Here is a 13,030-nt window from a genome sequence, read left to right on the forward strand (position 1 = left end):
GTCATACACCTGCTTTCTGACAGAAAAACCTGACGTTACTAAGAGACGTAAGTAACGCAGAGTGCACGAATGTATTGTTTCTTAGTATTACCGATGCAAATGGTACTACCGATGTGGTACAACCATAATATCCGCTTTGCAGATGGATCTTGACTTCTGAAAAAAAGGCTCTCTCTTTCACAAATCCCTGAATTAAAAAATTAATTTATGTCAGGTCTAGTGATTAGGCGAACCACTCTACAGCCTTATTTGTCAAAATGAAACCACACGTAAGTGAATTATGCCAAAAGGTCAATAACAATAGGGAATTCTGTATTATTTACCAATCCTTCAAGAACATTTATGTGACAATGAAAAGACAATAAGGAGCGCAAAAGCGTCGCATCCCATACAAAAATAAATTTACTCCAGTAGCCATAATTTCCATACCTATATGAGCATCTGTTAATATAAATTTCCATTCTCACTTTAATTAAAAGTCTGCTTTTTCAACCGTAATTTTATTTTTATAAAAGTATATTTTGTATGTTTTCTTTTGCATTAAGACTCTTAAAAATATCTAGTTCCCTTTATAGGATTAACAACACATAGCCTGTTATATATAGACTCTAACGAACATCATGCTTTTTATTTATAATGATTTTATTACTGGTATTTAACTTTGCGACGGAGGGGGACGAGAATTTACTCTGCGTATCCGATGTATTGCCCACCAACTGTTATTAGGCGTTTTGCGTCCATTTCGGGCTCAATGGAAAGGATCTTGTATAGTTTAACATCGAATTTTATATATATTACGAATACAGTGTACAAATATTCTTTGTAATGATTACCTTAATCGAACGTAATTCTTGCAGTTGTTCTTGTGTTCATGGGAAACTTGTCTATATGTTCCTAGCTGTCGATGCATCATCTCTTCTGTGCCCGCAAACACAAGCCGCGTGTTTCACCGAATCAGCAGAAAGATGAGACAAAAATGATCTCAGCTAGCTTTTACGAAGTCGACAATGGTCAATATTATTCATTCATTATCTCTGTTATCGTTTTGTCATTACTCCACCGGTTGGTAATCTATACAGAGGGTTTCCCGTTTCGTCATTTACCAATAATATTACAATTAGCTATTATTGTCCACTGTGTTAAACCATCTAACAAAGAAGACTGCGAAGGGCTTTCCGAGTATTATTAACGTAAATGAGGTAGAGCGAACGCTCTACTCAGTAAACTTCTGAATATCCAGAAAAGAATCACAAACAAAACAGCACCTCAACAGCAGTTTTCTGAAACAAAAATTCTCCCGATTTCTTACCTTTATTAGATCGTTCCTCTTACTGGTTGAATATTCACAGAAGTAGAGAGGCAATATGTGCTGGCATGACTGGTACTACTATTATAGCATAACAAAGCGGTCGTATGGCTTTCAGCATTCAATACAGGTAGGTTCAATACACGTTATTAATAACTTTATTTTTGTGCACGTAAATATTCATTTCTCGAAATATGAAAGCTCGACTAAAGGCGTTATTCTTTTTCGCAAGCAGCCTCATGCCCGCCTCTTTATATCACTAGGGGTCTATTAACAGATTGACTACCGAGTACTTATACCGGATCGGATGCAAGCACCACGATGTTGTAATCGAAAATTTGAAAACAGAGCAATGGCAAGGAATCAAAACGAAAAGAAAGGGTCGGTCGTCATCTCGCCGGCATAGAGTTACAAATTCGTCAGATGACATCAATCCAAACGAGTTAAAGAAGCATCGCAGAGTGCTATCACCCTTGTCAGACCGATGCTTTTTAGAGACGTGTCGCATTTTTCATAATTAGAGAGTTATGAGTCGCATAGTATAAATCACCTACCATTATCTCAGTACTGTTATCCCGCAATCTTCGTTTTCGACCCTCTTTACAATATTTCTTTCACCCCATTTTCTCGCACTTCCCGCTGCAATCCCCTCGCAGTCGACCACAACAAAATTGCCAACCAAACCGACCTCGGAATCGCTTCGTATTCAGTGCATACTAATTTTATATTTATAGAGAGCTCTGCGAGAAGGACTTCGCGCTCGTATTTGAGTGTATGTCTAACAGTGTGCTAGTAATAATTCTTTTTATGCGAAATGTACCAGGCTAACTGGTTACTGCTGTTCTTTGTTGTAATAGATGCCTCTTGGAAGAGAATGGTTTTCTGGACCCCGGACTGAATTTATGACCAAAAATCTTCCGGAGTGTATGCATGTGTGTTAATCGTATAGTCAATAGCCAAATGTTCGCGTACATTCATCGATAATGACAGATTTCTGTTTTAAGTGAAGAATGGTGATGTGATGCTGAAATCTGTTTTGTCGGTTGGTATACCTTTCTTTGTGAGTACGTCGCTGTTTCACCAACCTAATCATTCAAACTCCTCGAATCTCGCACTGATTTTTTTTTATAATAATGCAAAAACACTGTACAGCCTATTTTATCCCATTGCTTCTTATGCTCATTTCAATGTGAACCGATAACTATTCCGGCTATTTGTCAATGACTTGCCCACCGACTTTGTAGATAGCTAACTGTCTTGGCCATGTTTGTTTTTAATTGGTTCGATCCTTCGACATGTACCGGGCGGGTATGCATGTATTAGTTTTTCATGCTTCCTTTGCTTCCCTTACCTATATATATATATATATATATATATATATATATATATATATATATATATATATATATATGTTGTATCTACTATGTATAGTTTTTAAACGGCTCTCATATGAGCGAGAGCTTTGTTTCACAGTTTCATTTACAGATCTACAAGTCGAACCAGTTTTTTTCCGTCACGGGCTGGCATGATACCTAGTCGAGTAGATGTCTATTGTGGTTTGTTAAAGCAACTGAATTAGAACTACTATCAAGACTCAATTAGTTCTTAATACAAAATATAACGCTTTTGTTGTTTTGCTTTTTCAGTCGAGAGGACTGTCTGTTGCTCAAACTATAGTCACATTAGTTCAATCAACAAAATCTACCTTTCTAGGAAGTCCTACCGTGCATCAACAGAAAAAACAGGTTCACATTGAGGGAGTTTCACCATTCATTGAGCTCTCAGGCGACCTCCTCTTCCATGATGACGTCTTCTGGGACCATCTTGTAGATCGATCCTTGGTAGTTCTGATACGGAAGGTTCTGTACGACAACATTACTGTTTACAACCTTCGTTGCGGCGCTGACCGCCGACTCTAAGGAGTTGTCGCATGGTCGTGGCTGGTTGTTTGTTGTAGTTGTCGTCATCGGTGTCGCTGCTGTCGTCACCGGCGGGTGACTTCCGTGGTGCCCACGCCCATGTAAATGACCTTGCGTACTAACATTACTACTTTTACTACAATTGGTACTATTAATACTACTACCAGTGTTATTATCATTATTATTGTTATTAGTATGATGGCTACTACTGCCGTTTTTACTATAATTGCTGTTACTATTATTATTCGTCATACTGCTACTGCTGCCGCTGGTACCATGGGACGGCGGTGCGCCGCTGACTTGCGACGGGGTGATCAATCGGACGGATTTCGGAACCCGCGCGGGTGTGCTTGGAGCTTGAGCGTTTGTCGACATTTGGACTATCTGAACCGTGCGCGTCTGTGATGCCGTCCCGCCACCGGTGCTCGCTAGCTGAATCTTTGTTGTTGGTGCAGGATGTTGTACATTTTGGTGGTGAACGTATTGCTGTTGTTGCGATTGTTGAGGATATGACGATGAGCTGGATGATGGTAGAATCGTCTCACCGCCGTACGAAGGCGCCGATATTGTTCTTGCCGTCGTGGCCGCGCCGACTGGCGCAACAATGGCAGGTTTGGCCATTACTGAATGATCATCGTAGTTCCACTGCGATAGTGACTTTATGACTTTGGTGGGCGGTTTAATCGTTGTGACACTCTGTACTGATTCACCGGCTCCATTTGCTGCTGTCGGGTGAATGTGCACCTTGTTTCCTCCGTTAGTCACATTAGCTAACGTGGGGGCTAGCCGAACGCCTGTTGGACTCATCGTTGTCAATGCTATGGAGGTGGCCGTTGTCCGAACCTGCGCTAACCGAGGTTTCTGCAGCACTTTTAATTCGCTTGTCCGGTTAGGATGTAGCACTTTGGTGACAACCGGCGTACCAACTGTCGGTCGAACCTGCACCGTTTGCAAGGCAAACTGTTGCTGTATACCCGGTGAAGCGCGAAGATTTACTTTATCCACGATCTGTTGATGAGGATGTTGCGCTTGAACAGTATTGGGTGTAGTAATAACGATCTGCTTACATTGTTGCGGTGTCTGTTGGGACTGCGGCTGAGCATGGTGATGTTGATGACTTACTGAACCGATACCAATCTGCTGGCAAGCAGGCTGTTGGAGACTTTTGACTGTAGCTGTACTGACAGCACAGCAGCTCTGATTACTGGAGGTACCGCTACTGATGCTGCTGCTACTGCTACAGCCATTGTTGCTGTTACAAATGCTACTTGAAACAGCGCTTACTGGAACAGATATAACGGGTCCAGATGACCTTATAACAGTCGGAACGGTCATCATTTTTGGTTGTTGCTGTGGTGTCTGTTGCTGCTGAGCCTTAGCACTGACCACCACAGGCAGCTGAGGGGTTCCAGCTTGCTGCGTGGAACATACTCGCACCTGTCTTTGTTGGCCAGCAGGTTTGGCATATACCATCGTATGGGTACCTTGTGAGCGAGGTGAGCTAACTACAACGAGCTTTGGATTGGCAGCCACTTTTGGGGCTACTGTTTGCGTTTCCACAGTCTTGTATGGCGCTCGTGGTAGCTGGACAAGAGCAGGAGTAAGCCGTGTCGTATACGCGGCGTACGGGACCGCCAGAGTTGCTCGAGGTGGTTTTCGGGGCAGCAAGAACGTGTCTCGTCGACCTTCCATTGCCCATGATGTTTCGTCGATCTCTCCAGATAAATTCGGTTTAGCCAGTGCCCGACGGATCTCGGCCTTGTATCGATCAGCCGAGATTTTGAGCGCGTTAGCTGTTTGTTGCAACAGCGTTTTACGTTCGGGGGTCAGTGGTCCTGCGGCTCGTAGAGCGTCGACCAGTGACGAGAACGCCTCGAGTTCAAGGGTTCGCTTTTTGGCGGCTGTCGCCACATCAGGTTCACTGCTCATGGCTATTGTTTCCACACCTACTATAGAACTGGCAGAAGAGGGCTCGTGAGAGCCCTCAGAACGTCACTACAGCGATAAATCAATATTCTGCCATAGCGAGAGAAATCCCAAAATTACTGAGGATTGGAGTAGGAACCAGGCAAAATTTCTGGCACATTACATTGTGCGGCACATCACAAGAATCAACTGACAACACAATTTGAGCACCAGGAGCACTATCTTGTTTGGAACGTAAACAGCAAGTTCCGTCAATTTGAGTTGCGCTAAAACGCGGAAGGCGAGCTTCCACTGCGGCCGCCATTTGCAATTTTGCTTTGGCGCCTAGATTAGAAGAGTTGAAAGAGGGAAAAAAGATCACCACTGTGTGAGAATAAGGTTTGACAGTTATAGACAGCTTCAGACCAAAATTCTGGTAAATTAAAACTAAGCATGTAGTTAGTCTAATGGTATGCCAGTTGATCGAGAATTTTGTCTCTTTATTCATACCGAATAGAACAACACAAATTATCTAAGTCTTAGTAGACGTTTGATGTGAAGTATACTGTGAAATTAGACTGGTTCCTCTTTAGACGGCTGGCTAGCTTGTTTTTTTTTATCTGGAACAATAGTTCGGAACCCTGTATCCCTAATATATTTTTATCAAATTTTTGTGACGTCTACCCGGTCTCCTTTAATATTCTAACAATAGATTCATATTTCCGCATATCATTCTTAAATGCGGGAATTTTCATAAAATAAATGCTTATTGTATGTCTTCGAATTTGCTGCGGGTACATTCCATCGATAATAATGTCTTCTGGGCGTTTATTTTTATTAACTAAGATACGCTTAGTTTTCTGAGGCTTGAAAACAATTCTGTGAAATTTAACATATTTTGATCACACACGAAAGGGTCTCCTTGAAAAGAAACATGTTTAATAGAGCTGCCATCTATAATTTATTGTTTTTTTTTCATCTCTGTAGTTACGATTTATTAATTGGGGCTATTTGTGCTTTCGTGTGCATGTGGGTTTGTATCGTTAATAGCATAACGTACACATGTTTTGAAGGGAGAATCCTTTATAACGGACTCCTGAGTAACTAAGGTGCTAACTTTTACGTGGTTGTTTTCAATTAATATTTTTAAAGCCAAAACATGGCTTGCTCATGTTTATATAACACCTTACTTAAAAATGGGAGAACCCGCGCTAGGTGAACTGTTTGATCTCGTTAAGCCTTACGCTATACAAAGTCCTGCATTCTGAAATATGGTAAATAGATTATATTAAGTAGTTAAACTAAAATGTTATTCTCACTGACGTAATGCTATTTTCGTTAAGTTGTGTCGACGGCTACTGATCTAGCTGCATCGCGTATGATAAAGAAAAACAAGCTTAGCACACGCAACTGTTCATACATCAACATGAATTATAATTTTAGAACGTAATGAAATAATTGGCATTGGGTGAATTAAACTAGTTGGCATACAAAATTGCTTCAAATAATGCAGACGTAAGCCAGTGCTTTCCTGCTGTATCTTTTAGGGAGAAATGTTGGCGCTCTTCGTCCTAAAAATTGCTTGAGTACAGATCTTATCGCCCCTGTGAAAATGGCTACAGGAGTTATTGCCCTCAAAATTTAGGAAAATTTCGTTGTGTGGATTTGCAAGTGGCACTAATTTTCGAATTTTCACTAAAGTTTAAAAGTGTCTAAGTCGCGACAAGGTGATTCCTGGGTAGTTTGGTTCGTACCAAATAAATTCGTGTCTGTCAACGTTTACATGTTCGTTCTGCTAGATAAATAGGTTTTTTTTTTTAGTTTAAATTTGGTTATATTATATTTTATGCAAAAATTATAGGTCACTGAATCAATATGGCTAATACAATTCTGTCGTATTTATGTCTTAGGTAGAATCCCACTGGAATCACACCGAGTGCCTTTTTCTTACCGGTTTAATTTAAAAACAGTTAAGAAAATTTGGACCTCCATTTATATCAAAACCACTAGAAAAACTTAAAACATCCAATTAGATTACTTGGCGAGTGGTGCTTGCCACAATTGTAATCAGCAAACCTAAGAAGGCGGAGTCCCTAGTCTAATAACTTGAAAGGATAATTCACTTTTAAGGTCACTTGGGATTTGTCGTTACCGCTAAATTATGCTTTGGTTATGTATTTTATTTTGTAAATGCTTTAACCTTTTATATTTATTATGAAACCATCTTAATATTAACATTATAACATTTACTAAGACAGTACTATATTTATGTGAAAAGCCTAGTTATCAACTATGAAAATATATTCTGCTATATATATAAACTATACTGCATATGAACCCCAATCGTCTGGAGTACTGAAGTCGCGAACTTCTTGTACGAGGTCGAAAGTTTGTAATATGTACCGTTTACATCTATGCGGTAAAGATAAATTCAGACAAGAAAAAATTTTATCCCAAATGCACCACATTCCAAAAGACATCTCTTATTTTGGATTGTTTATATGTCATATCAATTCATGTCCGATAACGCTGTGTAGATACCATTTGTTCGATGAATTAAGATTTAATTATTCTAATGGAGACTGTGGCAAAATTGAAAGAAACTAATTAGTTTGCGGATTTGCGAATTAAGAATAATAAGAGCCCAAAAGCGTCAGGCAAAGCCCATGAAACAGCAATATTTAACCGTTCTGAATGTCTTTTTTTTTTTTTTTTTTTTTTAATAATGCGAGCTAAATACAATCATATGTCTGCGGGAAGTCTGTATGTAAATTTTGAACCAAGCACCCGGCGATGTTGAAATTATTGGAGTCTCACGTAGTGAAGTACGAATGTGCTCTTTTTCTCTGCAGTTTAAATAATATACAAGTTGGATTAAGTCTGGACAGTATTAAAACATATCATTCAACTCCCGTTAGTAGCGAAAGATGGTTTGTAGAGTGAAGGTTTGTTGACGCAACACATTTGATTAAACAACGCAGTTTTATCTGATAACCAAAAATAGACCTTCTATGCTTTTGCATGATACAGGTTATTCATTTTGGGAAAGAGTTACAAATTTCACGAATAACACCATGTTTCTCGCAAGCCCAAGTAAATTTGCCACCCACATAGCGATAATATTCCTTCTAGAAAGGTATTAACCTATACGACAAAAAAAGTAAAAGAAATAATTAATATGATGATAAGGGACCAAGAGGTATTGCAATAATGCGATTAATCTATTACCTTATGCACCTGACCGAAAGTTAGACCATAAGGCGACTTCATTATATTCATGCAGCAGTATGTTAGTTAATTTCCTATATCTTCCCACAACATGGTGCTTACCGCATTGCTGCAAGAAAAAAACAAATTATTACAGGGTGACATTTATTAACTGTTCAATTAGTAATTTATAGTAGTAAATTGCATGTAACGTTATTGAGTTAAACGCGTGATTCTGCTAGGTGGCTCTTGAACCATCCGTATTGTTATGCTTCACTTTTGGTCCGTTCATCTCAAAACATGCTATCAGTCATGTTACAAGTCTATTTCCTATGTCGGTATATTTAATGGGGGTAGCCTCTCGATTGAAATGGTGTTAAGCGAAAATGAAAGGTACTGCTTTAGAGACAATTCGAGCTAGGCCATGTGATTACGCTACTGTTCTCGAATTCTACGCAATGTGAAGGGCATATCATGGGATTCGTCATCGATGAGCAGCTGACTAATAGTAAACGACTTTACCTTCAATCTTAAGTGCTGTCGTTTTTATTTGGCGAAAACTGATTCAATTTTCAATCTATAATGAAATTATCTGAAATCTATAATGTGTCCCAATCTTGCAAAGGTCTACGACGTTGATGCTAACGACTGTACATGGCATAAAAAGAGTTGCCTTGTCGATGTCCCCTTCAAGTGATTTCTCGTTCTTTCTGGACGATGAAAAATGTTCAAGCTCCTAGAGGTAATTTTTGTCACCTAAGCAAACATTCGATTTGGTATAGTGTCGCATCCTAATAGAATCGTAAATATGACCCTTAATAATCAAGGAAATCAACACCTAAGACGTAAATCTTGCCAAGAAAAGGTCGTTCAAAAACTTTATAAGAGGAGAGTCGAAATCAACCTGGGACAAAGATTAAAATCAGCTAAAATGCGTGCTGGGACTTGCTAACTACAATATATAGCATCCATAACATCCTTGCTGTTATTAGATACATACTAATTGAGTAGCCGTTTGTTACTTTTTGGGTATGCTCAAGGACGGAACCACTCCTAATCGGTGTGTCCTTGCGCTTACTAATATCACTGATGATAGCTGCAGGGACGGTGCGCTAGGCTATAATAAAAGCGAGTTCGGAACGTGTGAACACATTCTACGAAGCGAGTTTTTCCTGAGACATACGGCGTTGTTTGTTTGGTGACGTCACGCCATCACTCATCGGCGAAGAGGATGCAAAGCTATCAGGCTGCCGACAACGTTTTCAAAAAACAACAGTAACACAAAGAGGAAATCAGAATTAAGGCTCACGTACATAAGGATAAATGAAACTCGATCAATGCCACAAATCTGTGCACAGCGACACCATCGGCGGTTGACGCTCGACACAAAATAATCAACAAGTGTCAAGTTAATAACATTTTTAAATTTAGTAATATAAAAATTAGACTAAATCAACTATTTAAACAGTGTAGTATTAAGATTCTAATAGAAATTAATAAACCAATAAGATGTCTAATAAAAACTGTTAAAGTTAGCAAATATAATAGTAACTGCTATTAAAGATTGAACTTGTGACTTCCATCTTCCTATCAAGCCACTAGCCGGATATTTTTGTCGTAGTACTTGGCGAATATTTAGCCCGAGTATGTACGAGTTCCTTCGTTAACGTCTGCGTTAATTTTAGCGGTGTTTTATCGGTCTAGTCGCTCAGGCTGACTGGTTGTTGGCGACGCGTTGCCATCCGCGCGTACTTTTGGCCCACTCCTTTCCTAACGGTCAATTCGGAAGGAGCCGATAAAGCATGACTTACGAGGAGGAGGAGGAGGAGGAGGTGCGAGTAAAAAGCGTGACAATAGCTTCGGCGGCTCAACATGTTGTAATACAGACATCGATACGAGGTGATGTAGAGCACTGAGTAGAGAATGGCGACAGCTCCGGCTCTGGTCAATAGTGGCTGCATGGCCGACAGCAGGCGTGGCTACTAGTTATATCTGGCTAGCTAAAGGGACGTAATTACGGTTCTTGTTATAGCGATTAAAACGGATGTATTTTTTAAGGTATAATTCGATTTAGCCAGGTAGTGCACAGTGGAATATGTACAAATATTGCGAGCTTTTCAAGTAGCCGTTTGTTGTTTCAGCTTAATATATTACAAAAAGAAAAAAAAAACTGCCAGTCGTTATATGATCTCCTTGACCCTCAATTAAGTCGCGTTCAGGCTAAACAAGAAAGATGTGCTCAAAGAACACTTTTTGTGGGCTCGTATAGTGTGTTATTTTGGGCAGTTTTTGTTAATACTTAGGGGCATCTTGATCGTTTAAAAAAAACGCTCGAGAGTGGTCTCTATACTATGCACTTGAGCACTTGACGCCGCATTTAGCTACTGCGCACTTTATCCATACTCTATAGACATTAACGTAAACGTCAAGAAACTGCCGTTTCAACTATTGCTATGTGTGATATAACAGTTTCCTCAGAACGTCTCTTCCGTAATTACTGCTTTTTGAGCTGTGAAATGGTTTCTTTACGGTAGCCGCTAGCGAAAGGCTTCTACATCATTTTTTTTCCTTGTTTATCTATTCACATACTTCTCTACATTGAGTAGGAACCTGTGCTGGAACTGTTACGGTTAATGTTTTGAGGTAAATCCAACCATATAAATCTATTAACTAGTAATAATAATCATAATGGTATAAATGCCTTATTACTAGGCTAGCCTCCATCGGTTTTTTTTTTTTTTTTTTTTTTTGATAGAGCTCATGGTTTAACGCAAACTTGCTTATATTAGAACAGCAAACGTTTGTATTTAGAATACTGGAATGTTTTAAATGTACGCTTTGGATATGGGCTATATTAGTTTGGTCTGAAGCATTGCGGCGACGGATTGATAGGCTTTTAAGATCTATTATTATATAAAGACGGAAATTCCATCGTAGGGAAATATGCTGTGACGCGGTATAATTGAACAGTTGCTTTGGGCGTTTAATGAATTTGAAGCTGAAGAGGACGATGCTCGTCATTCGCTATATATCAACGATCGTCGTCGATCATTAATGCTAACTGTCTTCTGCTGCCGGCCATTGGTGGAGATCGTTCTCAGACACGACAGCAAAATGTCTTTCTAAACGGACTTGTCTTGCAAAATAGCTGAAAGCTATCAAATCTGAACATTTGCTTGAGGTCAAGGAAAACCTTTCTCAAGCTGCTTAGAAAGAGATAGTGGACGCCAACAATAAGAATTAACAGTAAAGCCTGTCTTTTGAAACAGATTCCTCTGTCACATGCTACATGATGAAATCCATGCGTCTGTCTACAAGCTCGGTGCTTTAGGAGGCCTCACTTGACTCTTCAGACATCGATAAACTCTTTTGTTAGAGTTGCCGTTTATTCAGAGGTGTTTATTTTTATGTATTAAACAGTACTAAAGGGCTACTTTATTAGTGTAAATCATAAAACTTAATTTTAGCATACTTTCTTTATCGTTCGGATACACCTGCTGAGTATGAGCGTTGAACTACAATTTTTACCAGTAATACATAAAGGAAAGACCTGTTAGCGCCACTAAACCTGTAATGAATGAATCAATGACTGAAAGTGTCGTCGCTGATTTCACAACCTGCCAAACGCTAAACCAGTAAGTTTTAACAAAGCAAGCAAGAAATTTGCTCCAATATGGTTAAACGATTTTTAAATGAGTTTAGTAGGTGCAGTCAGTTTCATCATGTCACACATTTTGTTATTGCAATTGTTGAAAGTGTTTTTTTCCGAAACAAAACCACCTCAGCTGTCTGATGGCGCATTCTGAACATAAATAGTCAAAGTGTCGAAACCTACTTCAGAATGCTCCTGACTGTACTGTTATTCGGCCAGTGGTGGCATTCGTTTCATCTTTTCTCGTCTTCTCTTAAATACAACCGCGCTTGCGAGGAATATTGTGCTCTATAGGCATCTTTTCTCCTTCGTTCGTTTTCTATTATCAGCCAAAGCCCTGTTGAGCCGCGGCCAAAACCGTCCCAGTTTTCGCGAAACGCCGAAGCGTTCCTTCCTGTTCCCTACAAGACTCCCTCTGACCCATTCACCCTAGCCTGCGCCTAACCCAAGAAACAGATCCTAGCAAGCTAAACGCTATACAGAATCGAGTGGGTCGTCTAACCTGGCAACCAGCGCATTCCTTCGTTTCTTCTACCGTCCGGCGAATCTGTTCGTGATGAACAGCGACTACGAGAAGCCGTGACGTAGAAAAAGCAGAACAAAAACAGTCTCTTCTCAGCTTGATCCAATCGTACTTATGCACCCGTGCCGCAGAGCTGAAAGCACCAAGTATACCGAGTTGGGCATTAGTTTATCCGGATCGATTCAAACGCAAAAATCCTCCCTTTAAGCTTTCGAGCGGTAGCAAACAGTAGCTGTAGTTCTTGTAATATTTCGGCTCGTACCCGCAAACGTGCACATGCTTACGTGCTTGTAAGGAAAAGGAGGTTAGATAGATAAAATGATATAGACAACATACGCAGATGACTTATCTAAAGACAAAATATTCGAGTCGCAACTGAATTTACCAAGCATTGGGTGCAATAGAATGTACGCTTCGGAGTCAGATGGTTCTCGAACAAATCAGATATGTGTAAGTTGAAATTATAACTGAATGATGCTTGCCTAGACCGAATATTGCTCCTCCGGTGAAGCTAAGAC

The 13,030-nt window shown here is 39.9% G+C and overlaps 1 protein-coding gene across 6 annotated transcripts in view; it reads right to left on the minus strand.

Moving 5' to 3' along the window:
- Nucleotides 1-595: 595 nt before the first annotated feature.
- Nucleotides 596-13,030, minus strand: part of LOC111246944 (uncharacterized) — an 85,179-nt gene continuing 72,744 nt past the window's right edge. For 5 of the 6 annotated variants that reach the window (XM_086977657.1, XM_086977660.1, XM_086977658.1 and 2 more), the window contains 2 exons: nucleotides 12,492-12,645; nucleotides 596-9,584 (listed from right to left, as the gene is read on the minus strand). In XM_086977657.1, the coding sequence (XP_086833783.1) occupies nucleotides 3,088-5,154 (2,067 nt within the window). In that variant the 5' untranslated portion in view covers nucleotides 5,155-9,584; nucleotides 12,492-12,645 and the 3' untranslated portion in view covers nucleotides 596-3,087. The remainder of the gene's footprint in view (nucleotides 9,585-12,491; nucleotides 12,646-13,030) is intronic. The other variant, XM_086977655.1, reaches the window with a different exon arrangement.

The sequence above is a fragment of the Varroa destructor genome, unplaced genomic scaffold, assembly GCF_002443255.2.
Source record: "Varroa destructor unplaced genomic scaffold, Vdes_3.0 BEIS01000001.1, whole genome shotgun sequence".
NCBI lineage: Eukaryota > Metazoa > Arthropoda > Arachnida > Mesostigmata > Varroidae > Varroa > Varroa destructor.